We start from the raw sequence: 26,121 nt of genomic DNA on the forward strand, positions 1-26,121 counted from the left end.
CCACAAATACAAGGGGCCAACTATACTTAAATTTTCCACATTAGAAGCTGGGTTCCAATAAGAGGAATTCTAGAAATAGCAAACATACTCTAAAGCAGTTAGTTGAAGGGGCAGGTTGTGGGTAAAAACCTTTTTCAGCTAAGCATGGCTTGCCATTCAAGGCCATTCTGCTCTAGGAGACAGTGGAGAAAAAAAACATGGACAAATGATCTGATCAAGCTGAGTTTACTGCCATTGTTTGACCACCAAGCCTCCTTATGATATTAGGCCTCTGCAGTCACACTTGTTTATGCACCTCAATAATTAGTCTGTGATTAAAAATGAAATCTGTTAAGTCTAAAACTATTCACTAAACATTAGACTAGCCTTATCTCAGGTTCGTAACTAGATACTTCAAGAAATCTGTAACATCTGTAATATGAAAATATCTGAGATTTCTATTGACAAAATCATGGATACTGCTAATGTTGCCCAAATTCATAAATGAAATAAATACTAAATTGCAGTTAGAAATTAGTGCAAATAAAGATGTAATTTTTCCCTCACTCAAGTTCCTGGATTCCCTAACTCTGCTCACTGAAGCACATACTTTACAATTCATGAATACAGGCTATATTTTTTCAAAGAGAATTTTAATGTGAAAAATTAGCAGAGATTCTGCCTTCACAATTAGAGTTTAACATGAGTCTTCCAGCCTTTTAAAAAGAACTGTAATATACAGAAAGCAAAATATTTTGGCATCATCTAGTGAAAACAGATGATGTGGTATTTTTTCAGCCATCTCATATAGTTAGGCCCGGAGTTATAATTTAAGATAAGTTGATTCCTAAACAGAATGTGCTTTACAGAATGTGACCAATTACATTACTCCCAAGGACCTTGTTTCAGATTATCTTAAAGTCAGAGTTCACTGATCTCACATTTTTAAAAGAAAAAAGTTAGTTTAACTGTTTTAATCAACACAAGTAGTAACAAACATCCCTAACTGGATTCTAGAGAGGAAGCAGGGAAGGCCAGGCACGGTGGCTCATGCCTGTAACCCCAGCACTTTGGGAGGCTGAGGCGGGTGGATCACGAGGTCAGGAGTTCAAGACTAGCCTGGCCAACATAGTGAAACCTCCATCTCTACTAAAAATACAAAAAATTAGCCAGGCACGGTGGTAGGCGCCTGTAATCCCAACTACTTGGGAGGCTGAGGCAGAGATTTGCTTGAACCCGGGAGGCGGAGGATCCAATGAGCTGAGATCGTGCCACTGCACTCCAGCCTCGGCAACAGAGCTAGACTCCATCTCAAAAAAAAAAAAAAAAAAGAGAGGAAGCAGGGAACATGTGAGCCAAAACAAAATTATCCCCTAAGGACTTGACTTTGGACTTCCACATAAATGTGACCTTGTAGAACTAGATACATACTTATCAGGTAAACATGTAATTATTTAGTAATTAGATCAAGATACACGAGCAGTCTTTAGCATTAATAATTACATTATTTTTAAGAAATCTTATCAAATATGGTCCTAGATCTCTTAATTTCCTATATGCAGTGATTTTAGTTAAAATTCCAAAGGATTTATTTTTCTATAACATCTCCATTTCTGAATACCATCATACTAAAACAGTTAGTATTCTCTTATTCAAGGCTTTAGATGTTCGATTATTCCCTCTTCCATCCTCACACACACAATAATTGCCCAGATAAATAATAACCTGTGGTTTCCAAGTATCTCACTGGGATTTTTATTCTTTGTACCTTGCAGGACTAGTCCAAGGTTTGAATACCCTGAACTTATTTGGCAAGAGCTATGAGTACTCTTAAAATTACTACATGGAAATTATATTATTTAGAATCTGCCAATTACCTAGATCCCCCCCTGAACAGTTGTTTTACTAATGAACTTCCTGAAAGCACATGTATAAGTAACATAACTATTAGAAAATGTTTCAAATGCTATTATATTTGATAGAACCATTCAGTTAACAAAATACTAAATCATAAGTTAAACTGGCTTTTAGAATTACACACTCAAAAAAACAGTACACTACAAGAGTTGTTTTGTACACTTCATTCTCTTCAAACGCCTTTGTGGCTTACAGTGACGATCACATATATTAGCTCCTGGCAGTCTTTTCATTTTGATCTTCGTTTGTAACGAATAACTGGGTTTTCAGGGGTGTGAATCATAGTTGTATAATTCACGGTGGGAAAGTATCCATCAATGAGATCAAATTCATATAAACGAAGCATAGTGGACCAAATTGTCTTAATTTGAACATAGGCAAAATTTTCCCCAATACAACGATGACGCCCTAAAAAAAAGAAAAAGTTACAAGAATTGGTTTAAATTCTTTCTCATCCTTTTTACTCTGAGGTGATATTTTTATTTACATTTTAGATGAATAGCAAATGTACAGATAGTATAATAAAAAGATGACATTCTTTTCACATAAAACTGTGAATTATTAAAAATTCCAGGAGATTTTCAATATCACATTTTAGGAAAACAGTACTTGACTAATCACATAACTTTTCCAATTACTTTTACTGAAAACATATATCTGGGTTAAATATATGGGAAAGTTTGAATCATAAGATGGTAATCTAGTTTGGGAATATAGTAGAATATTCTGTTTCTGTCCCAAGAAAGCCCTAGTTAAAAGTCAATATGAAAACCTTCCAGTCAAAACCTCAAATGTCATTATAAATGATTATGGAAGAAAATGAGATTTAATGAACCCAAAATAATACATATACTAAAAAGTCACATCCATGTAGAAACTGACAAGCTAATTCTAAAATGTATATGCAAATACAAAGGACCTAGGATATCCAAAGCAATCTTGGAAAAAGAACTGAGTTGGAAGACATAAAACTGATTTCAAATCTGACTTCAAGACTAAAGGTAAAACACAAGAGTGGTACTAGGTAAGGATCAACAAATAGATAAATGGAACACAGCACAGAGCCCAGAACAGAGTATTTTTATGGTTATTTGATTCTCAATAAAGACACCAAGCCAATGAGGAAAAGAAAAGTCTTTTCAACATAAGGTCCAGGAATAACTAGATATTACATGGGGGAAAAATGAAATTTTTCACACCATAATCAAATATTAATTCAAGAAGGGTCACAAACCATGATGCTAACAGCATAAAGTTTAGTAGAGAAGAACAGAAGAATATCTTCATGACATGGGCTAAGCAAAAATTTCAAGACAGGGCCAGAAAGCAATAACCATTTAAAAAACTGATAAATTAGACTTAACTAAAGATTATTCATTTGTCAAAACTCAATGAATGTTGACTTAAGATCTGGGCATTTCATTGCAAGATTTTTCATCAAAAGAAAAAACATAAACTGATACTGAGTGCTTAGCACAGTGCTTGCTTGGCCCATAACTGTACTTATTTCTAGGAGTGACATTTAAGATGAGCATTTACAAGTTGGTCCATATTTCAAATATAACAACTAAAGAGAAGCTTGGGCTTACAGGAAGAATAGTCAAAGGATTTAATCACAACAAGCAAGAAGTATCCTAAAACTGAATCAACAAAAGAGTAGATAAATTCTGATGATTCACAAAATGTAATATTATGAAAATGAATGAACTATATGCACCAACATAAATAAACAGCACAATTACAAAGTAAAAGAATGAGTAAAGAAATTAGAGACATGTAATGTGATTAATGTGAGATCATATATCCCCCCACAAATTCAAGTCCATCCAGAACCTTAGAATGTGATCTTAACTGGAAAATAGGATCTTTATATATGTAATTATTTAAGATGAGATCACCCTGACTTAGGGTAGGCCTTAGATCCAATGACTGATGTCCTTATAAGAATGCCATGTGAAGATACAGAGACATGAACAAGAAGAAAGCCTGTTGAAGATGGGTAGTAATTGGAATGATGTAGTTACAAGCCAAGGATTGCCAAGAGCCACTAGAAGCTAGGAGGATGCAAGGAAGGATTCTCCTGTAGAACCTTGAGGAGGAGCATGGTCCTGCCAATACCTTGATTTCACACTTTCAGCCTCCAAAACTGTGAGAGAATAAATTTCTATTGTTTTAAGCCACCCATATTGTGGTAATTAGTTACAGAAGCCCTAGGAAACTAACACAAAGATTGAAAAAAAGATTGAGGAGACATTGTATCTGTACTCAAATCTCCCATAAAATATAAGTTCAGAGACTATGGTTAGGACCAACTATAAATGGGATGTTAAAAGGAAACAGATTTCAGCTTTAATATAAGGCTCTAAAAATGACAGCTGTCCAAAAATGGAATGAGCTATCATATAAGGTAACTGAATAACCCACAACCCATTTCTAGTAAAGTTCAAGTGGAAACCAGATAATTACTAGTTTTGAAATGATTCATCTTTGGGGCAGAAATTGGGCTACAGAACTAACGCTCTTCCCATCTGTATAACAATCTGATTCTTTGGCCAGGTGGCGTGGCTCACGCCTGTAATCCCAGCACTTTGGGAGGCCGGGGTGGGCAGATCGCTTCAGGCCAGGAATTCGAGACCAGCCTGGCCAACATGGCGAAACCCAGTCTCTACTAAAAGTACAAAAATTAGCTGAGCATGGTGGTTACACAACTGTAATCCCAACTACTCAGGAGGCTAAGGCACGAGAATTACTTGAACCCAGAGGTGGAGGTTGTAGTGAGCTGAGAGATTGCACCACTGCACTCTAGCCTGGGTGACAAAGCAAGACTCTCTCAAACAAACAAAAAAAAAAAACTATGATTCTTTTATATATTGTGTTATATACCACGGTATTGAATTTATTACATAAAGTTAAGATATGAAGTTCCCAAAGGACTTTATACTTTCCTTTATACATGGAAAAAGTATGACCAATGACAAGTCATCTGTCATTTAAATGATCCCTTTGGAAAGACTCAAGTCATAGAACATAGTTTAATCAGTACAGAGAACCAATGGATAAAGAAATTACTGGAGAAACAAGGGTATACCTAAATTATTTTAGGATCTTATTGAAAATGAAATTTGCAAGCCTACACACAACCTGCCCAGATTCAAAGACCATTTTCTCATAAGGATATTCACAGAGAGCAAATCCTGAAAAGCTTTAATTTTAAAAGACTGTCTTTGCTTTTTTGTGAAATACTAGTAATCTCTTATATTTAACTTAAATTAATTCCCTGAATGGTGTGCTGACTCCAATGGTTCTTTAAAAGAGAAATCCACAAATAGCTTTAAATACTATTGTAAGGGAAAACAAGGGTGGACTATAAAAATTAGACCTAATAAAACCAGACAGGTTAGGAAGTAATGAAGCATTATATAAGGATTCACTGAACAATTCCATTTAGTACAAAGGAAATATTTTTCTCCAACTTATAAAGATTCGTCTCCTATAAAAGTTTGCAAAAATGTCCCTAATGAGGAAAGGGAGAGATAATTTGTAAACACAATTCATATAGAATATTATGACAGAGACAAGTATGTTATCAGAACAAACATTTCCAATATAAAATATAATCATCTTACCAGCTCCAAATGGCACATAGGCAAACTTTTCCCCTGATGCTGGGTTATCCTGTAAGTAGCGATCAGGATTAAAGTCCAGGCGTTCTACCCATGAGTCTTTAAGTCTTTGATTGACAGTGGGAGAAACACACACCTGATGTCCTGGAGGAATGGTATACCCTGCCACGGTCTATAAACAAAAGCCACACATTTCATTAGAGAATTTTAAAATGTGCTGCCAAATAATCAGATAATTGTGTAATAAAGCATGAACATACATGGATACTCAGCTGCTCCTTGACTTATGATAGGTTTACATCCTGATAAATCCATCATAAAGTCAAAAAATTGTAAGTTGAATCACCATAAATCAAGAACCATCTGTACATATATTTAAAAACTGGCTAGATAATAGGCAAACTAAAAATTATTTTAACTCAAGATGATTTCCAGTGAGCCAGCGTTAGGTTGGAAGTACACAGTACACAAATCAAACCCATAATGCCTTGGAGGTAGGGTTTGAATTTCAGAGAGACTTTCACTATCCAATTTGTACACTTCATACTAACAATTTTTTACAACAAAATGTTATTTTTAAAACCAAGAAAAATATGTACTTTCATTTTTAAAACCCCAATTGTTAAAGAAAAATGCAGAGCATGATTAGCATTAAAGATTAGCATGTAGGCCGGGCGCGGTGGCTCACGCCTGTAATCCCAGCACTTTGGGAGGCCAAGGCGGGTAGATCACCTGAGGTCAGGAGTTTGAGACCAGCCTGACCAACATGGAGAAATCCTGTCTCTACTGAAAATACAAAAAATTAGCCAGGTGTGGTGGCATGTCCCTGTAATCTCAGCTACTTGGGAGGCGAGGCAGGAGAATCGCTTGAACCCAGGAGGCAGAGGTTGTGGTGAGCCGAGATGGCGCCATCGCACTCCAGCCTGGGCAACGAGAGAAATCCCATCTTTAAAAAAAAAAAAAAAAAAGATTAGCATGTATACTATCTACAATTATGTTAAAAATATGTTTTTAGAATATATAAAACTGAAGTTAGGTAAAAATGATTATTCTACTTTTTTAATTTAAAAAAAAAATCTATTTTATGCTACTCTACTTCCTCTTTTCCTTTTTTTTGAGACAAGGTCTTGCTCTGTTGCCCAGGCAGCAGTGCAGTGGTGTGATCATGGATCACTGCAGTTTCAGCCTCCCAGGCTCAAGCAATCTACCGACATCAGCCTCCTGAGTAGCTGGGACCACAAGCGTGTGCAATTCTGGCCAGCTAATTTTTAGAAAAAAATTTGTAGAGATGAAGTCGGTCTCACTATGTTGGTCTCAAACCAGGCTGGTCTCAAATTCTGGCCTCAAGTGATCCTCCCACCTCAGCCTCCCAACGTATTGAGATTACAGGTGTGAACCACCACACCCAGCTATTTCCTCTTTTTGATAAATAAAAACTGGGGGTATAGAGGGGAAGATGTAGCCAAGATACTCACCTGAGGAGTTCTGGCCATTCTCATCATGATCATTATAGGAGGTCTAAGTCTTAATGTTTCTTTTATACAGCGATCAAGTAAATTTAGATCCTTGAGCTAAAATGAGAAAGCATTTCCTGATTGTTATAAATAACATACTTCAACAGTATAAAAAATTAGTTTAACGTCTTGGTTAGTACAAGACAGCTTGCATTCCAGCTAAAAGTAGAGGTAACTGGTTCAAGGTGGCTGGGATTATCATGCTCTACCACTGTCCAAGGTGAAAAAGGAGGGCAAGGTAACAGAAACAAAGGTGATCCGCCCTGAAGAATGAAGTAAGAACCTACAAAATTCACTCCTCCAAAAAATGAAAACGGTAGCAAAAATCTCAATGTCAACTTTTTCAAAATTCTGGAAGATTAATCAAAGGCTTGCAACAATGTAAGGAGAGTTAATTCAAGAAAAATAAATCTGAATCTTGGTAAGAAGAGTAAGCTTTGTGGTAGTGGAAGTTGTATTTCTCTCATCCTCGTCTCCCCAAATCCATGGTAGCCCCGGAAACCAATACCATGGCAACTATAGCAGCTGTGAAAGCCAGAAGCCTAACAAGTATTAGAGGAGCCAGAGCAAATTTTCCAAAAATAATTAGCAAAAATTGTTTAACACTGAAGGCACCAGAGATGGTGATATCAATTGGTGCTAAGAGACAGAACAAGAAGTTTAAAAGGGAAAACTGGAGAATAAGATGTCCACAGGAGACTTTGAAAAGTTCCAACATAAGAGGATCTTGAAGGCCACACATATATATAAGACCATGCACATGCCCAGGTAAGATCTAAGAGGCTGTAATCTTTTTTTTTTTTTTTTTTTTGAGAGACGGAGTCTCGCTCTGTCGCCCAGGCTGGAGTGCAGTGGCGCTATCTCGGCTCACTGCAAGCTCCGCCTCCCGGGTTTACGCCATTCTCCTGCCTCAGCCTCCCGAGTAGCTGGGACTACAGGCGCCCGCCACCTCGCCCGGCTAATTTTTTTGTATTTTTAGTAGAGACGGGGTTTCATTGTGTTAGCCAGGATGGTCTCGATCTCCTGACCTCGTGATCCACCCGTCTCGGCCTCCCAAAGTGCTGGGATTACAGGCTTGAGCCACCGCGCCCGGCCGAGGCTGTAATCTTTTACCTCTGGCTGACTAACCTGTATACACAGGTAGTGAAGGCAGACTTGTAACTGCCTGTTGGAGTGTTAATAACATCCCCTAACACACAGACACACAGAGCCTTTCAGCAAAAGCTAGGAGACTGGCTGTTCAAAGCACCTCAGTAAATCTCTGTCCAAATATCAGATGCCCACTAAAGTAAGTAAGCAGAGATTTCAAAGACTTCACTAAACAAAGAATGACATAATTAATCCAAGAAAGGCAGTAAACAAACAGCAGCAGCAGTAACAATAACAAAAAGCCAGCAACAATAAACCCAGGGAGGAGGGCATCTGATTTCCACAGTTACCACATTATTTTAAATGTACAGTTTTCAACAAAAGCTTACAAAAAACACACCAAAACAGGAAAGTATGGCCAGTGCATAGAAAAAGAAAGCAGTTTAATAGAAACTATCAATGAAGAAGCCCAGACATTGGACTTACTAGATAATGATTTAAATCAGCTATTATAAGTAGGTTCAAAGAATTATAGCAAAATATGCCTAGTTATCGCTAGTAAAATAGAGAATATCAACAAATTTTTTTTTAGAAAACCAAATAGAAATTCAAGAACTGAGAAGTATGAGAACTGAAATGAAAAATTCACCCGAGGGAATCAACAGCAGATTTGAACTGGCAGAAGAAAGAATAACATCAAAATAATAATAATAATAAAATATTTAAGAATACATTTAATAAGAGAAGTTTAAACATTGTACACCAAAAACTGCAAAACACTGTTGAAAGAAATTAAAGAACTAAAATAATAGAAAGACATCCCATGTCCATAGATGTAAAGACTGAAATTGTTAAGATAGCAATGCTTCCAAATTAATATAGCAATACAATGCAAACATTGTCAAAAATCTCAGTTAGCTTCTTTGCAGAAATTGACACACTGACCCCAAAATTCATATGGAAATTAAAGGGACTAGGAGTAGATAAACAGCCTTGAAAAGGACAAAGTCAGAGGACTCACACTCCCGAATTCAAAACTTATTACAAAACTACTGTAATGGCACCAGATTAAACATATCAATGGGATATAACTGAGTCCAGAAATAAAGCCTTAAATTTATGGTCAAGAGGCTTTTTAAAACATTTTTTTTTTTTTTTTTTACAGACAGGGTCTCACTATGTTGCCCAGGCTGGACCCCAAGTCCTGGGCTCAAGCGACCTTCCCATCTCAGCTTCTCAGTAGCTGAGAATACAGGCATGTGCCACTGCGCCTGGCTATAATAGATTTTTTTACAAAGACAATTCAACGCAGAAAAAATAATCTTTTCAACAAACAGTGTGGGACAACTGGATAACCACACGCAAAAGAATGATAACCTCACACCATATACATAAATTAATTCAAAACAGATCAAAGACCTAAATGTAAGATATGAAACTACAAAACACTAAGAAGAATACACAGAAATAAATCTTCATACACTTTGATTAGGTACTGGTTTCTCCGACACCAAAAGCACATTAAAAAAAACAATACATGAACTCTTACAACTCAATAATAAAAAGACAACTCATTTTAAAAATGGGAACAGGATGTGAGCAGACATTTCTCCCAAAGAAGATATACCAAAGCCAAAGAGCACATCATAAGACATTCAACATCACTAGTCACCAGGAAAATGAAAAATCAAAACAAAATACCAACTGGGCACAGTGGTTCACGCCTGTAATCCCAGCACTTTGGGAGGCCAAGGCAGGCGCATGACTTGAGGTCAGGAGTTCGAGACCAGCCTGGCCAATATGGTGAAACCTCATCTCTACTAAAAATACAAAAATTAGCCAGGTGTGGTGGTGTGCACCCAGCTACTTGGGAGGCTGAGGCAGGAGAATAGCTTGAACCCGGGAAGCTGAAGTTGCAGTGAGCCAAGATAGCGCCATTGCACTGAAACCTGGGCATCTCACCAAGACTGTCTCAAAAAAAAAAAAAAAGTACCACTTCACACCTACTATAACAAAAAAATCAAGTTAACAAGTTTGGTGAGGGGGTGAAGTCAGGACCAACATACACTGTTTATTGAGATTTGAAAGTGGTGCAGCCACTTTTAAAAACAGTGTGGCAGTTCTTCAAAGTTATCTTATGACCCAGCAATTCTACTCCTAGGTATGACCCCCACAAAATTGAAAACACATGTCCACATAAAATCAGTATACAAATACAAATATACAGTATACAAAAAATGTTTAGAGCAGCATTATTCATAATAATTTAAAAGGTGGAAACAACCCAAATGTCCATCAACTGATGAATAAACAAAATGTGGTATATCCATATAATGGAGTATTATTGGTAATAACAAAGACTGAAGTAATGATACATGCTACAACATGGATGAACCCTGGTAACAAGCTAAGTGAAACAAGCTAGTCACAAAAGACTACATATTGTATGATCCCATTTATATGAAATATCCAGAATAGGCAAACTCATAGAGGCAAAAAGAGATTAATGGTTGCCAAGGGCAGGAGTCAGGGAGAATGAAGCATGACTGCTAATGGGTACTGGCTGTCTTTTGGGAGTGATGTAAATGTTCTAAAATTAAATTATGATGATGGTTTCCCAACTCTGAATATGCTAAAAACCACAAAGTGTAGATTTTAAATGGATGGATTTATGGTATGTAAATATATCAATTAAGCTGTTATTTTAAAAGTTACTAAAAACAAGAATGAGTATTGAGATATCAATACTGAGCTTACAGAAATAAAAGGGATTATGAGAATACTATGAACAATTGTATGCCAACAAATTAGGTAACCTAGATGAAATGGACAGATTCCTAGAGATATAAACTACTGAAACTGACATAAGAAGAAATGGAATATCTGAATAAACCTGTAACAAATAAATTGAATTAGTAAGTAAAGTCTTCCCAGAAAGAAAAGCACAGATCTAGATGATTTCACTGTTGAATTTTAGCAAATATGTAAAAAAAAAAAAAAAAGGATTAACACCAATCATCCACAAACTCTTCCAAAAATTAGAAGAAAAAAAGAATACTTCCAAATTCATTCTATGAGACCAGTATGATCCTGATATCAAAACTAGCCAAAGACATCACAGTGAAACTAGAGATCAATATCCCTTATGAATATGGATGCAAAAATCCTCAACAAAACACCAGCAAATTGAATGCAGTAACATATAAAAAGAACTATGCACCATGACAAAGTAGGATTTATCCCAGGAATACAATTAACACCTGAAAATCAGTGTAATACACCATATTAATATACGACCAAAAACACAAAAGATAACAGGAAGATGATATCAACAAGGTTTGCTTCCAAGATGGAATGTCAGGTTGTGCAGTGAGTTGTCCTCTCTTCCTTTCCACCCCAGCAAGCTGCACAAAGTGTTTGTAAATATCTAGTCCTCATTACTACTACTACTACTACTTTTAGAAGTCTCTGCTCATGTTATGGCAAGAAGCAATAACATTAAGATATTTTAGGTAAGGTTATGGGGAATTTGCTGAAAATAGAGACGCTGATCAGTTTAAGCTATAATACATAGAAAATCTCAAATTGTCCCTTTTAAAAATTAGCCACAGATACTCAAAGTCATAAGGCAGCAATGAAACTGAAAAATCCAACAAACCTGGTCATAAGTTAAAGGAGGCAGATTCTCTCCACAGACTGTTTTCTGTTCTAAATAACATTTTTCTTGAAGTGTTTTGTCTCTGGCCAAAAAGAAGCCCATCCAAGCACTAGTAGTTGAGGATGTATGCTGCCCTGCCAAGAGTAGTCCAATAAGCATCCCTGCTACTTCATCGTCAGTCAAAGGACGCCCATCCCTAAGGAATGAACCAAACACACAAATTTAACATTTTGGCACATACATTTCATGCCTCAACCTTTAAATAAAGTGACATAATGAATACATTTTTCAGGTATAATAGTCTCTTATATTTGACTATCACAAGTCAGAGTTTTTTTTCTCTTAGGGAAGAGACAGACCAGCACAAAACGATTTTGATTACAAAAGACTCCATTACAGTTCATTAGCAAACTTTTACCATACCCAGTTACTGGGATTACAGTAAGATACAGATGCCCATAGTTTATGTCTCAACAATTTAAAAAGTCCAAGGATCATAGTTACCAACTTATTTTGCCAGCAACACTGTTTTTTAACTGGAAATATTACTTAATTGTGTTTTAATGTGTAATTTCCTGCTTCAGCTTAATATGTTATCTGAATAGCACTTACTTGTATGTAGCATCTAGTAAAGTTTGCAGAATGTCATCAATTTTTTCTTGAGACTGTCTGCGTTTCTGGATTGCCTTATAGAAAATATTCTTGATTTCCCGATGAGCTCTGTCCCTGCGTCTGTAATTAAAAGACAAAGATGATTTTTTTAATAAAGAAATAACCTTCTAGGATCAAATTCATTTTGAAAACCAGGACCTAGCATAAAGCACCTTATTTAACCAACTTTAATGACTCTAAAATAATTGACAAAAAAATCAGAACCAGGAACATATTGGAAGTCATGAAAATCTTACATTGTTAAAAATGTCCATAGTCCCTAAGGGCAAGAACTGTGCTTTATTTAACATATATATCTCAGATTCTTAACATATTACCTATGTTCAAACTAAAGGCCTAAAACAAGGAAGAAATTCCTTTAGGAGTATTTTCCAGTTCAACAGAAAGTAGAATACTCTTAAATTAACATAAAATTCCAATTTTAATACCAAATCAAGTCTTAAAGTAGGAGAGTCACTCTGGTTCCTCTATGGAATCTGATTCTACTTTTCACTTTCTAATACAACAGTTTTTTGTAGGGGGTGAAAATACTAGCAGATTCAGAAAACAAACTTCAACTCCTAAATTTTACCTTTAAATAATATGTTCATTATGTAGCAGGTACCATGTTAAGTATTTTACATGAATTACTCACTTTTATCTTCCTGTGAGGTACATACATTAACCTCAAGTTATAGCTAGCTGCATAAGATCACACAGAAAGCAAACATTGGAGCTTGAATTTAAAACTAGGCAATCTGACTCCCAAGCCCCCTCTTAAATCAAGCCTTCTAATAAAAACTCCTACACTGTTTCATTTACAAGATTGTTATTCTGTTATTGAGAATCGACTGAGACCATGTGTACAGAAGAGAAGATGTTAGAGCTTAACTGTATGAATACAGTCAAACCAGGAAAACATAGGCCTGTTTAAGAAGGTGAATGGAATAATTTGGTTAAATTAGTCAGTATGAGTAAAAGAAAGAAAGACTGGGCCAGAATGTAAAGGGCTTAACATAACAAGTTCTGACTTCATCCAAGAGACACAGCAGGTAGAAACAGGCAGGTAGAAATGCACATTTATGGGCCAGGCACTGTGGCTCATGCCTGTAATCCCAGCACTTTGGGAGACCGAGGCAGGCGGATCACGAGGTCAGGAGATCGAGACCATCCTGGCCAACACAGTGAAACCCCATCTCTATTAATAATACAAAAAAATTAGCCGAGTGTGGTGGCAGGCGCCTGTAGTCCCAGCTACTCGAAGCTGAGCCAGAAGAATGGCGTGAACCCAGGAGGCGGAGCTTGCAGTGAGCCGAGATGGCACCACTTCACTCCAGCCTGGACGACAGAGTGAGACTCCATCTCAAAAAAAAAAAAAAAAAAAAGAAATGCACATTTATGGAGAACCCACTATGGGCCCAGGGCTGTGCTGGGTGTTCTAATATAATATATATTAAAACATTTTGAAACTGCAAAGCTACTTGCAAATATAAGGTATGATGAGTTCCAGAGAACTTTAGAGAATTTCTCCTGGCTCTTCCTTTTACTCCCACCCCTCTTCTAATCTATAACTAGATAGAGGGGACAGAAATAGAAGGAAAAGGGACTAGCAATCTATCTCCTCCCATCTGTCACCTAAACACCTAAACACAAATGAATCAACAAAAGTATAGAAAGCCTACTAATACGCAAAACACTAAGCACTAAGCTGTAGATCACATCCTAAAAGCAATATTTCTTTATATCAGAGGCAGTCCCTGTCCTTAAGAAACAGAAAATTAAATAAAGGCACAAATATTCAAAACAAAGAAACTTCACAATAAAATAAAAAGCCACCCAAGATGTCAGACAAGTGCTTAGAGAAGGGCTGTATCACTTTTAAGTATAGTTCAGAGACTTTCCTGAGGATAAGGAATATGTGAGGTAAGCAGGTTTTAAACTAGGCTGGGCTCAGAGGCTCATGCCTGTAATCCCAACACTTCGGGAGGCTGAGGCAGATGGATCACCTGAGGTCAGTAGTTCGAAACCAGCCTAGCCAACATGATGAAACCCTGTCTCTACTAAAAATACAAAAATCAGTTGGGCATGGTGGCACATGCCTGTAGTCCCAGCTCCTCGGGAGGATGAGGCAGGAGAATTGCTTGAACACAGGAGGCAGAGACTGCAGTGAGCCGAGATCACACCACTGCACTACAGCCAGGGCAACAGAGCAAGACCCCATCTCAAAAACAAAAACATAAATAAAATATTAGACTAGACAGTAAGTCACCTTTGTAATAAACTGAAACTTACTTTAAATGAGCTCACTATATAAAGAAAACTTGTCTTGAATTCTTATAGAAGAAAGGGGGTTCATAATCTTACCCATTTTGTATGTTTTTCTTGTTTAATTTTTATCTTTGTTAAGGCAAAGCATACCAACACTACAATAATTATACAAAGTTAAATAACCAAGTGTAGTATCTTCCTTATCCATACCTGAAACTAGGCAAAGGCAGCCAACCTGGTAACAGCCAGGCTGCATGGCTGAAACCTCCATCCAAATCTGCATACAGCTGTGCCACCTTTTCATTGAGTTGACTTCTGATTTCCTTTCCATGCAAACAATGGCTAGCTGTTAAAATTATGAGCTCAGAAAGAGCTTCAAACACATCTAGGGGGAAAAAAAGATTATTCTCATTACTATTTCCAAGAAGTGAAAGAAAATTGAGAATAAAAACAGAGCTCAATAACAAACAAGATCCTATTGATATCATCAAAAAAAGTCTGTAGACAGACATGTGACTATGTACAACAATAAAGAGGGGCAATAAACCAAACAATAGGAAGTACCCTGTCCCTCTGAACAGGCAAAACAGATCCCAGAAACACATCTCAAAACCTCACTCATGAGCACTTCATCATAAAAAGAATAAATGTGGTTATTTGATTTTCAGGTCACAATAACAAAAGCAGAAAAATGTTATTTATAGTGCATATGACAATAATAAGGTACTTCCCAAGGAACAGCAGCCAAAGATCAGATTATTTCCCAGGTTAAAAGTAGGAAGATCAGGACTAAAATGGAATTACTAGCCATATACAAAAGAAAACTATAATCACCAATTAGTATATCCCAACACTGGAGACAAACGCACCAAGCAAGCATAATTTGATGACACTCAACTCACAAAAATTATCCAATTAATTTCCTGTTAATTCCACATTCACTAAATGAACTTCCAATGATCATTTGGCTTTCCAATTATATTTGTCAATAAAGAGAATATTAGGCCGGGCGCGGTGGCTCAAGCCTGTAATCCCAGCACTTTGGGAGGCCGAGACGGGCGGATCACGAGGTCAGGAGATCGAGACCATCCTGGCTAACACGGTGAAACCCCGTCTCTACTAAAAATACAAGAAAATTAGCCGGGCGAGGTGGCGGGCGCCTGTAGTCCCAGCTACTCGGGAGGCTGAGGCAGGAGAATGGCGTGAACCCGGGAGGCGGAGCTTGCAGTGAGCCGAGATCGCGCCACTGCACTCCAGCCTGGGGCACAGAGCAAGACTCCGTCTCAAAAAAAAAAAAAAAAAAAAAAAAAAGAGAATATCAGTAAATATTCTGGATTTCTTGGTGCTGTAATTATAAGTCTCACATGCATTATTACATTGGCATTCTAATTTATACATCAGTTTCTTATATGATTAGAAAATATATCATATCAACTTAAGTACACCAAAAACAAAGATTCTGGACCTCTTATAGAGGCCGAAGGCCAGACCCAGAATGTAGTGACCTGCTGCCCTGGGTCCTGCTGCCCTGTGGGCAGATGTTGCTTCCTACTATGGGCACAGCAATTGCCTCTGAAGGCAATACTTAACTGCAGCCCAGTATAAAAGCTGGATTCTCAGTTACAACTTCATGGTAATCATTACATATCCCTCCCATAAATCCAAGGTAGTTTTACATACACTGTAATTTGCTTTTTATATACTACACACATATATACTCTACTTTTCTATTCACAGAGAAGTAGAAATGTGAAGATAAACAAAAAACATTTTGCTTACTTTTTTCTCCACTTTCTCCCCAACTCTGAAAGTATTCCTTTGTTTCTTTTTCAATTATAGAAACATGCTGTTTAAAGTGGGCAATGTTAAGGCCACTTTTTAACATTTTCTTCTGCTCCAAGAAAACCTTCAAAAAAATTCAAAAAGGGGATACAGCACTAAAACACATTTTTGTTTTATCATGAAATCCATTTAGATTATTATACCTATGTAACACTAACACAACTAGTGGTTTTAACCCTTTGGGCATTTACATTTTAAGAGTCTAAAAGAATAAATATATATGACTCTAAATGAATGGAGTCTAAATGAATATCTGAGCAGAGGGATTTTGCAGGGCCCTCTTTTTTGGCCTTAAGGAGAACCATTCATTCCCTCATTCCCCATCACTACAAACAAGATTTAATGTTAACTCTTAACTGCTATAGTAGGATACTGGCTAATGTGTGTTACATTCACAGCCAGAGCCCATACCAAGCTTTGGGGCCAATTGTCTGATTTGTGTTCTATTATCAACTTAAAACAATTTCATATTTGGCTTTTGAGGATAACACATACACATCGATGTACCCTACACCTGAAGTAGTTGCATTAAAAGAGGACTTCTAAAGTCAGCAATCTCTAAACAGCTCTTATGTTAGAATTTCAGGCAGGAATGGGTAGGTAGGAAGTCCTTTTGATGAAATAACAGGATTGTCTTATAACCCTTTCATATTAAATCCCAATATGCTAAGTTATCACTGATTCCATTATTTATACAGGAAGCCCTTTAATATTGTTTAGCCATGACAGCAACTATAAAACAAAATACCCATTACTTATCAGTTATCCATGGCCCTTCTTCTCACGATTCTTCAGACTTTTGAACCAAGTGAATAAACCGGTTCTACATTGTATTATATTTTTGTTTGGTTGGTTTCTTTGTGGGTGGATGGGTGTGTGTGTGTGTGTGGGTGGGTGGGTGGGTAGGTGTGGTTTTTTGTTTTTGAGATAGAGTCTCACTCTGTTGCCAAGGCTAAAGTGCAGTGGTGTGATCTCAGCTCACTGCAACCTCCACCTCCCGAGTTCAAGCGATTCTCATGCCTCAGCCTCCCAAGTAGCTGGGATTACTGGTGTGCACCACCAGCTCCAGCTAATTTTTATATTTTTAGTAGAGACGGGGTTTCGCCATGTTGACCAGGCTGGTCTCGAACTCCTGACCTCAAGTGATCCACCCACCTCGGCCTCCCAAAGTGCTGGGATTACAGGCATAAGCCACCATGCCTGGCTGTTTCTACATTTTAAATGTATAATGTCTCACTATTAGCTATAACTACTGAAGTATAGATTTGCCTTTGTTCATGGTATAACAGTGTCACCTACTGGATTAGGCACATCGTATGCAACTCCCTTCCCAAACACAGGTGTTGTCAGGCGACTGTAGACATCTTCTGCATTCAGGTCTTCATTTTTACTATTAAAAAGCAGTGCAGCAGCATCACTCCCCAGAAGGTAAGTAAATGTCTTGCCTACCATGGTAAAACTAAATACAGGTCCATACTAAAAAGAGAAAAGTACACATGGTGATGTTACAAAAAACATGCAACACTAAGATAATAACTTTAAAATCACAAAAGAATGCATTATTGAAAAAATAAAAACATATATAAACCTTAAAGCAATTCTTTTCATCTTGCCATACTCCTCCTTCCTTTGTCCAAATTTATAATTATGTTCATTTAGTTGCAAATGTAGTACAAATATAACTGTTAATTATGCTTTTTTCAGTTTATATTGACAATATTTTCTATTGTCTATATAAATATCACAATGTTAATTTACTGACTACTCTTTAATTATAGGACATCAGGGTTTTCTTTAGTTATTACAGCTAATTCTGTGATGAACACCTCTGAAAATATAGACTTTTCTTCCCCCTTTGTTTAAAAACAAATTTTACAAGACTAATCAAAGATTTTGACCTTTTCTATAGTACCTGCTATGTGAAGAACTAAAAGTTTATTTATCTATTTTAGCACTATCTCACCTATATTAAATGACTTCATTTTTTATTTTATATTAATTTGGTTAGATGTTAAAAGCTTCCCCTTGCAGTTTTCTGATTATTATTGAAGACTAGACTCTGGGGGTATAATCATGAACAAAAATACTGTCCCCAACTCACCAAGCTTAGTCTATTGGAAAAAATACAAATTAATCAATGTAAAACTGCAAATGTGACAAGTATTCAGAAAGGAAAGCAACTCTGTGATGAGAGAATATAAAAAAGGGAGACCTAACAGAGGAAAAGACAACTGGGTTCAGACCAGAAGAATGAGGAGTTAGTTTGGTAGCTAAACATACACAAAGGCCCTAAAGGTAAGGGAAAGAGAAAGGAGAAGATGAGAGTTGAGCACGAGGCAGCGTTAGACCTTACAGAGCCTCACAAGCCACTTTAAGGAAGTTTTTAAATGGGTGACAAGAATTTTTCAGAGAAAAAGTAAAGATGCCGTTGAAAGAGAAGTCAACAATACACTGAGAAAACAAATAAAAGTAAAAAGTTCCTGAGACAAAAGAGGGATGGAGAGTTCAGCCTCCAACAAGAGGCAAAATATAGTTGTAATAAAATCAAAGTGGTAGAACACAGTGAACCAGACTGTCTGTGTTCAAATCCCAGCTCCTCCGCCTATTTGCTGTATGACTTTGGTCCTATAGTCAGATAACTTACTATCTCTGTGTTTAGTTTCTCTCACCTATACAATGGTAATAATAATAATAGCAGTTCTTCACAGAGCTGCTGCCAAATTTTATATACTTGTATATATTTGTATATAAAATTATATACAAATTTTATATACAGGGCAGAGAAGAGTACCTTGGCTTACTTAGCACCTTAATGACTTGTTTTCCATTATTGTTATCGTTAATAAAAGTATAGGCTCAGAAATCAGAACATGTGTAAATCCTGGCTGGCCACTGTTTAGCAGTGAATCCAAGAAAAAATTATATATCCTCTCTGCTTCTCAGTTTTGTCATCTATAAAACAAATATACCTGAAAGGGTTTCTGTGCAGCTTCAGTGAGATGATCTTTGTAAAGCACTAAGTACTGACATAAAGTAAGTGTTTTATAATTATTACTGTGATAGGAAGAAAAGAGAATAGGATTACTATATAAATACAATAGGTTTGCATATCTGAAACTGAGAAAATGAGGAAGTTTCCTTTAAATGGTTTTTAATCATTGTCTCCTAAATCAATGTTTTTAATCATTGTCTCCTAAACAGGAGAAAAAAATCATCTGCTTTGATGGAGAGGTAGAAAGATTCAGAAGTTTAGAAAAGTGAAGGTTTGAATTAGTCATTGTAATGAGCAGAAAAGTAGGCCCAATCACAAGAACATAATAGGACTGTGGAGCAGTGTTCAAATATCATTAAGGTAAGCAATCATAAAATCAAGAAGAAACTGAGCTGGTGCTGAGGGAGACAATAACTGGCTGCCTCCGAGGGTGACTTCTGCCAGCTGAACACAATGAAAAGATGCAGGGTTTAGGAAATGTAAAGTACAGTATTGGCAAGAGTGTAATGGAAACGACATGCCATGGACCCAAAGTGGAAAAAGGAAAGTGAAGAATGAAGGCTGATGGATCAGGAGAAAGTAAATGGAATGCAAGATTCAACGAGGTCAAAGAATAGTTATAATTTAAGGAGTTGCACAAGCAAACCAGGAGAAGGTATGGTCTAAGAATAGGATATCTACATTAATACTGTGAAGGTGAAAGAGTTAAGAGTGAGAAGTCCAAAGTGAGACTGTGAAGTAAATGGCTTAACTGGCACAGGAAAGCTCATTAGAGAGAAGACGGGCAAAGAATTGAGTAGCTATGCTGTCATGTGAGTCATCCAAGTGGACAGTGAAATCACAGAAGATGTATAGAGCAGGTTAGAAAATCCCACAGATGCATGGTAAAGAAAAATGAGGGTTAATTAATATCAATTTTAACAACAATAAGTGAATAGAAAACTCAGAACAGTGGCTTTTAAACCATAGTTGCCAGAACTACAGGGTTCCTCAGTGGTGTCTCAAAGATGACCCCAGGACATGGGAAAAGCTAAAAGGATAGGTATCTGTAAGATACCATCTCTTAAACCAGAGCAGTTTCCATTTTGTTTCCCATACTGAAGATACATATACAATTACAATATTTTTAAATGTTCTGCCACTTTTTAAAAAAAAAGTTTAAAAAGCACTTCTCTCGTTTTTTGTTTTTTGTTTTTTTCCCCCTCTAATTATTTGGAAGACTTACCTTCTCATATGCATTTTCTAGAAATTCAACTGGACTTTTCCCAAAGGCTATGGCATGCCCAAGGAATGGAATCGGGGAGAAAATGTATGGAGGACTTTTCTACAAGAGAAAAACATAATAAATTCAGTTCTCGCTTCATTTCAAGAGAGAAATCCAGTTTCATTTCATGACCAAACTATTAAACAAAATAGCTATTAAGACTTAAAAAAAAGTTACCAAAAAAAAAAAAGGAAGCATCAGAAGTAACTTGAGAACAGCCAAATCACAAATACCTTAAGAGAGTAGCTATTGTAGAAAAGAACAGAAACTCAAAACAAGGTGTAAAATAAACAACTAGATAAACACTAAGGCACTGTAACTTTAAATGATGGACACTGTCCAGAAAGTGGCCATTTATTATTGGTGTCTCCAGGCAACTTTTCTAACCATTAATAGCAAAAAACCAAAAAGGTCAAACTACAGTTGTCCTTTGCCATTTGTGGGGAACTGGTTCCAGGACCCCCTCATAGATTTGTATCCAGGGATCCTCAAGTCCCTTATATAAAATGGCAAGGTATATGCGTATAACCTATGCACATCCTCTCATATACCTTAAACCATTTCTATATTATTTACAATACCCAATACAATGTAATGGCTATGTAAATAGTTGTTAAACTGTGTTTTTTTATTTGTATTATTTTTTATTGTTGTGTTATTTTGTATTGGGGTTTTCCCCCAAGTATTTTAGATCTACACTTGGTTGAATTCCCAAATGTGGAATTCGTGTCCCCGGAGGGCCCACTATATTGTTTCTTCACTACTTACTTCTTCTACTACTCACAATTTTAGTCCGAGACACTCGCTTAAAGAAGGTATCAAAAAAACAAACAGTAACTTGTGGTATAGAAAGAAGGGAAATGTTTAAGAAGCTACATTTATTTCTCAGTAAACAATCCATCTCATGCTTCTCTCACTGCAAGTGAACTACAGCCACTGATTTTAGAGAGTAGATCAGCTCTAGCAAGAACTCTAGCATTCTTCATAAAAGGTTCTTTAGATGCCACAAAATGAGACCTGCAGATTACAACATTAAGCATCCTGAAAATCAAACTTACAATAATGAAAAAGGGTAATACTCCTCAATTCTCTGGTGGTCTCAAATAGAAAGGAGCCCCACAACCTCACAGCACTCCTCAGCTAATAGAACTATCTTTGAACAGTAAAAGTAACTTTGTCTTCCCAGAGACAAATATCACTTCCTTAAAAATCCCATGTGTAGGAAATAAATAAATAAATAAATAAATAACTCTGTCTTATACCTGGTATGGTTCAAACAAAAATTATTTTAAAAGCTACTTGGTCAAAAGTTTGTACATTGCATTGTCAGTAAAAGGATAGTTTTCAAAAGCTACTACTTATTGCTGACTGTAAAGGGTGCATCCATCAAATAACATTTAGGAGGTTGAAAGCTAGGTTAATAAAGCTGTTAAATTGGAGAAAATGATTTTTTTTTTTTTTTTCTGAGATGGAGTCACGCTATCGCCAATGCTGGAGTCCAGTGGCGCGATCTCGGCTTACTGCAACCTCCACCTCCTGGGTTCAGGCGATTCTCGGGCCTCAGCTTCCCAAGTAGCTGGGACCACAGGAGTGCGCCACCACATCCAGCTAATTTTTGTTTTTTTTTTTGTATTTTAGTAGAGATAGGGTTTCACCATATTGGCCAGGCTCGTCTGGAACTCCTGACCTCAGGTGATCCACCCGCCTCAGCCTCCCAAAGTGCTGGGATTACAGGCATGAGCCACCGCGTCCGGCCGAGAAACTTGTATTATTAGCATCGGAAGAAGGCCCTTACCATACTCCAGTCATTCCCACTATCACACTCTACACATCCTCCTTAATATGGGTATAAACCGCCATTAGGGGCACTACTACAGCCCACAAAACCCTGAACCACACAGGGCAGCCTCCAGGATGACGGGCCAGCTGCCAACAGCATCGCCATCAGGACCCCCACCAAGGGCCCCAACGACCAGAGGGTCGTTCAAACCCACAGCCGCCAATCCAGCCACCGCCACTAGGAGCACCACTGCCGTGGTCAGTACAGCCACCGCTACAACCACAAATGCCGCAACCACGACCCCGTCCAGGATCAGATACACAGCTGGGGAGGCCAGCAACGCCTCCCATCACAAGGTAACGGCGGGCGCTACAGCCAGCGCCACCAGCGGCAGTGCCGCCGCCGCAGCCACTACTCCAGCCCCCAGCGCGCCTGCCACCACAGCCACGCCAAGCATGGCTGCAGTCGCCCCCAGTTGCCTTCCAGCCAGAGCACTGAGCCGGTCGGGGCCACTGAGCCGGTCGGGGCCACGGAGCCGCCCACGCCAGCCCTTCGGCCGCCTCAGCTGCGGCACGCGCCCCACTCGGACCCTAAAGAATGTACGTACCGCCCCTGCGGGCAGCTGGACCAGGTGGCCGGCGGCGAGACGGAACAGGTAGACTAAACTGAGGGTGAAGGCGCAGGCGATCAGCAGCATGGACAGGAGGTTGCCGCCTGTCACCTTCTCCATCGCCTGGCCCAGCACCGACCCACCCGCCTGCAGCAAGCCCAGCAACATCATCCCGGCCGCCGCCGCCATTTCACTCTGCCGAAGACACTGAAGGCCGAGGTCGCCACCGCTCCTCCTAGTCGACGGAGCGAGAGAAGCTGGCAGATGGTCGTCCACAGGCGGCCCCGGCCCCCAGGTTTCCTACTAAACCCAGCCCCACCCCTCGGGTCCCACGCGCGCCACCTTGTGCGTCACAGAATGGGGCGGGATGTTCCGCTGGCCACGCCCCTTAAATAACACTCTGCGAAGCCGTGGTCTTCTTGCGCGGGATAGGGGACTTGAGGAAGCGAGCTGCGCCTGTGGCACAGTGGTACGGAAACGGAAGAGAACTTAGCTGAAGAGGCGATCAATCCCTGAGAATCGCGGGCGACCCACTTTTGTATGCCCGGGTGCGGGGTACCAGGGCACGTTGTTGAAGGCACTGAGCGGAGGGATCTCAGAGCGAGTTCGACCGGCTACGGCGCGCTCTGTGATTGCACCGCGAGCGCCTGAGGTGATCTCGGCCTACATCGCGTCAGCGGGGCCTGGGGCGTGAGCACCGCCCCCTGTCCGGGCGCCGGGAACTGTGACACCTTTAACGGTGGCACCTCACCCTGGTCCGGGGCCACGTCCTGGGGACTCCGACAGCTCCAAATAAGCCCTCAGGGACTGGGGTTGTGAAAAGCGAGATCGTGAAGACGCTGGCCTTATACCGAAGGGTGGGACGGTGAGGTCAGCCCCGTCCCACTCCTACTAAAATCAACCTGACAGGTATTAATATGCCACCATAAAGTTAACAAAAGTTGGTGATTAAGTATGCTGGGTTTTACGGAAACAGATTTTCCAAAATAAATGTAGATGTTGTAGGACCTCGCGAGCCATTTGAGGCAGCATTCCCCAAGGACGGCACTTTGAAGGTTTAGCGGCCAGAAAGATTCTGAAGCTGAGTTCTGTCCTGCCGTCACAACCTTCGCTCCTATGGCTTCACAGAAGCGTCTCCCATGACTACCAAATTTAACTCCTTCCAGATCACCCATGGGAGCACCTGACCAGATTTATTTAATCAATGTTAAGAACTAGGTTTTGTGCTCAGCTACGGTATAGAGCAGCGAATGAGACAAAACTGCAAGGCCCTGGGGGAATGATTAGGAATAGCCAGTGAAAGGGAAATTAATGAAGTGTGTAAGTATATTAATCAAGAAGTATATCCTTTCCCTTGAGGTAGAATGTAATATATCACCCTCCGCCCCCCCGAAGCCTGGGTTAAGAGAGAACATTAACTGCTTATTTCTCCTCTATGCACGGAGAGTCTTATCTGTGTTCCATCGTTTCACATTCCTTGAGGCACAGCGAGTTCTTGCTTCCCTCCCTAGCGCTGCTGTAAAGTCACAAAACTGGTAAGTGTTACAAAAGCAGGTATTCCCAAGGATGTAAGGTGTAACAAATGTAAAACAGTAACTGCCTTTGTTCTTGCTTCTGCAAGTACGCTTCCTGCAGCACGTAACTCCCGCCACAAACTGCTTAAAAGGTGATTGATCCCTTTATTCGGGGCTCAGACTTTCTGGACCCTAGTCCGACTGAGCCGGTGATCACCTTAATAATAAAGGCTCTCCTGAACTCTGCTCGGTCTCTTTCGTCTATGATTTATCCCGCAACACTAGTTGCCTGCGGAACACCTCTACCTAGAGAGCTAACACTCATCTCCGGTCAGTAAATGCAAAACTAAACCCGTTGTCTCCTCCTACCAACTTGTCCCTCCTATAATGCCTGTGATTAAAAGGCATCACTATGGCTGGGCGCGGTGGCTCACGCCTGTAATCCCAGCACTTTGGGAGGCCGAGGCGGGCGGATCACGAGGTCAGGAGATCGAGACTACGGTGAAATCCCGTCTCTACTAAAAATACAAAAAAAATTAGCCGGGCGCGGTGGCGGGCGCCTGTAGTAGTCCCAGCTACTCAGGAGGCTGAGGCAGGAGAATGGCGTGAACCCGGAGGCGGAGCTTGCAGTGAGCCGAGATTGCACCACTGCACTCCAGCCTGGGCGACAGAGCAAGATTCCGTCGAAAAAAAAAAAAAAAAAAAAAAAGGCATCACTGTGCACACTGTTGCCCTCCTCCATGCTTCATCTAATTAGTCATAAGATCATATAATTCTACCGTCTTAAAAGTTGCACCCTTCCGGGCAGGCCCGGTGATTCACGCCTGTCCCAGCACTTTGGGAGGCCGAGGCGGGCGGATCACGAGGTCAGGAGATCGAGACCACGGTGAAACCCCGTCTCTACTAAAAATACAAGAAATCAGCGGGGTGCGGTGGCGGGCGCCTGTAGTAGTCCCAGTTACTCAGGAGGTTGAGGCAGGAGAATGGCGTGAACCCGGGAGGCGGAGCTTGCAGTGAGCCAAGATTGTGCCACTGCACTCCAGCCTGGGCGACAGAGCAAGACTCTGTCTCAAAAAAAAAAAAAAAAAAAAAAAAAAAAAGGCATCACTGTGCACACTGTTGCCCTCCTCCATGCTTCATCTAATCAATCATCAGATCATATAATTCTACCGTCTTAAAAGTTGCACCCTTATGGGCAGGCGCGGTGATTCACGCCTGTAATCCCTGCACTTTGGGGGGCTGAGGCGGGTGGATCACCCGAGGTCAGGAGTTCGAGACCAGCCTGGCCAACATGATGAAACCTCGTCTCTACTAAAAATACAAAATATTAGCCGGGCATGGTGGTGGGCACCGTTCATCCCAGCTACTCAGGAGGCTGAGGCAGGAGAATCGCTTGAACCCGGGAGGCAAAGGTTGCAGT

At 39.3% G+C, this 26,121-nt stretch overlaps 1 protein-coding gene across 3 annotated transcripts; it reads right to left on the bottom strand.

The window, feature by feature from the left end:
• Window positions 1-1,731: 1,731 nt before the first annotated feature.
• LOC126949911 (lanosterol 14-alpha demethylase) lies at window positions 1,732-24,214 on the bottom strand. 3 transcript variants are annotated; one of them, XM_050782863.1, is made up of 10 exons: window positions 24,196-24,214; window positions 20,759-20,857; window positions 17,841-18,017; window positions 16,479-16,605; window positions 14,910-15,084; window positions 12,393-12,512; window positions 11,781-11,976; window positions 6,995-7,090; window positions 5,523-5,691; window positions 1,732-2,304 (listed from the first exon to the last, which is right to left on the bottom strand). In XM_050782863.1, exons 1-10 carry the CDS (start codon window positions 24,205-24,207, stop codon window positions 2,126-2,128), a joined length of 1,350 nt encoding a protein of 449 aa, XP_050638820.1. In that variant the 5' UTR covers window positions 24,208-24,214; the 3' UTR covers window positions 1,732-2,125. The 3 variants fall into 3 exon arrangements, with proteins under 3 accessions (XP_050638820.1, XP_050638822.1, XP_050638819.1); XM_050782865.1 differs by lacking the exon at window positions 24,196-24,214 and adding an exon at window positions 23,530-23,657; XM_050782862.1 differs by lacking the exon at window positions 24,196-24,214 and adding an exon at window positions 23,185-23,545.
• Between the last annotated feature and the right edge of the window lie 1,907 nt (window positions 24,215-26,121).

This window comes from Macaca thibetana, chromosome 3 (assembly GCF_024542745.1).
Source record: "Macaca thibetana thibetana isolate TM-01 chromosome 3, ASM2454274v1, whole genome shotgun sequence".
In the NCBI taxonomy this organism is placed as follows: Eukaryota; Metazoa; Chordata; class Mammalia; order Primates; family Cercopithecidae; genus Macaca; species Macaca thibetana.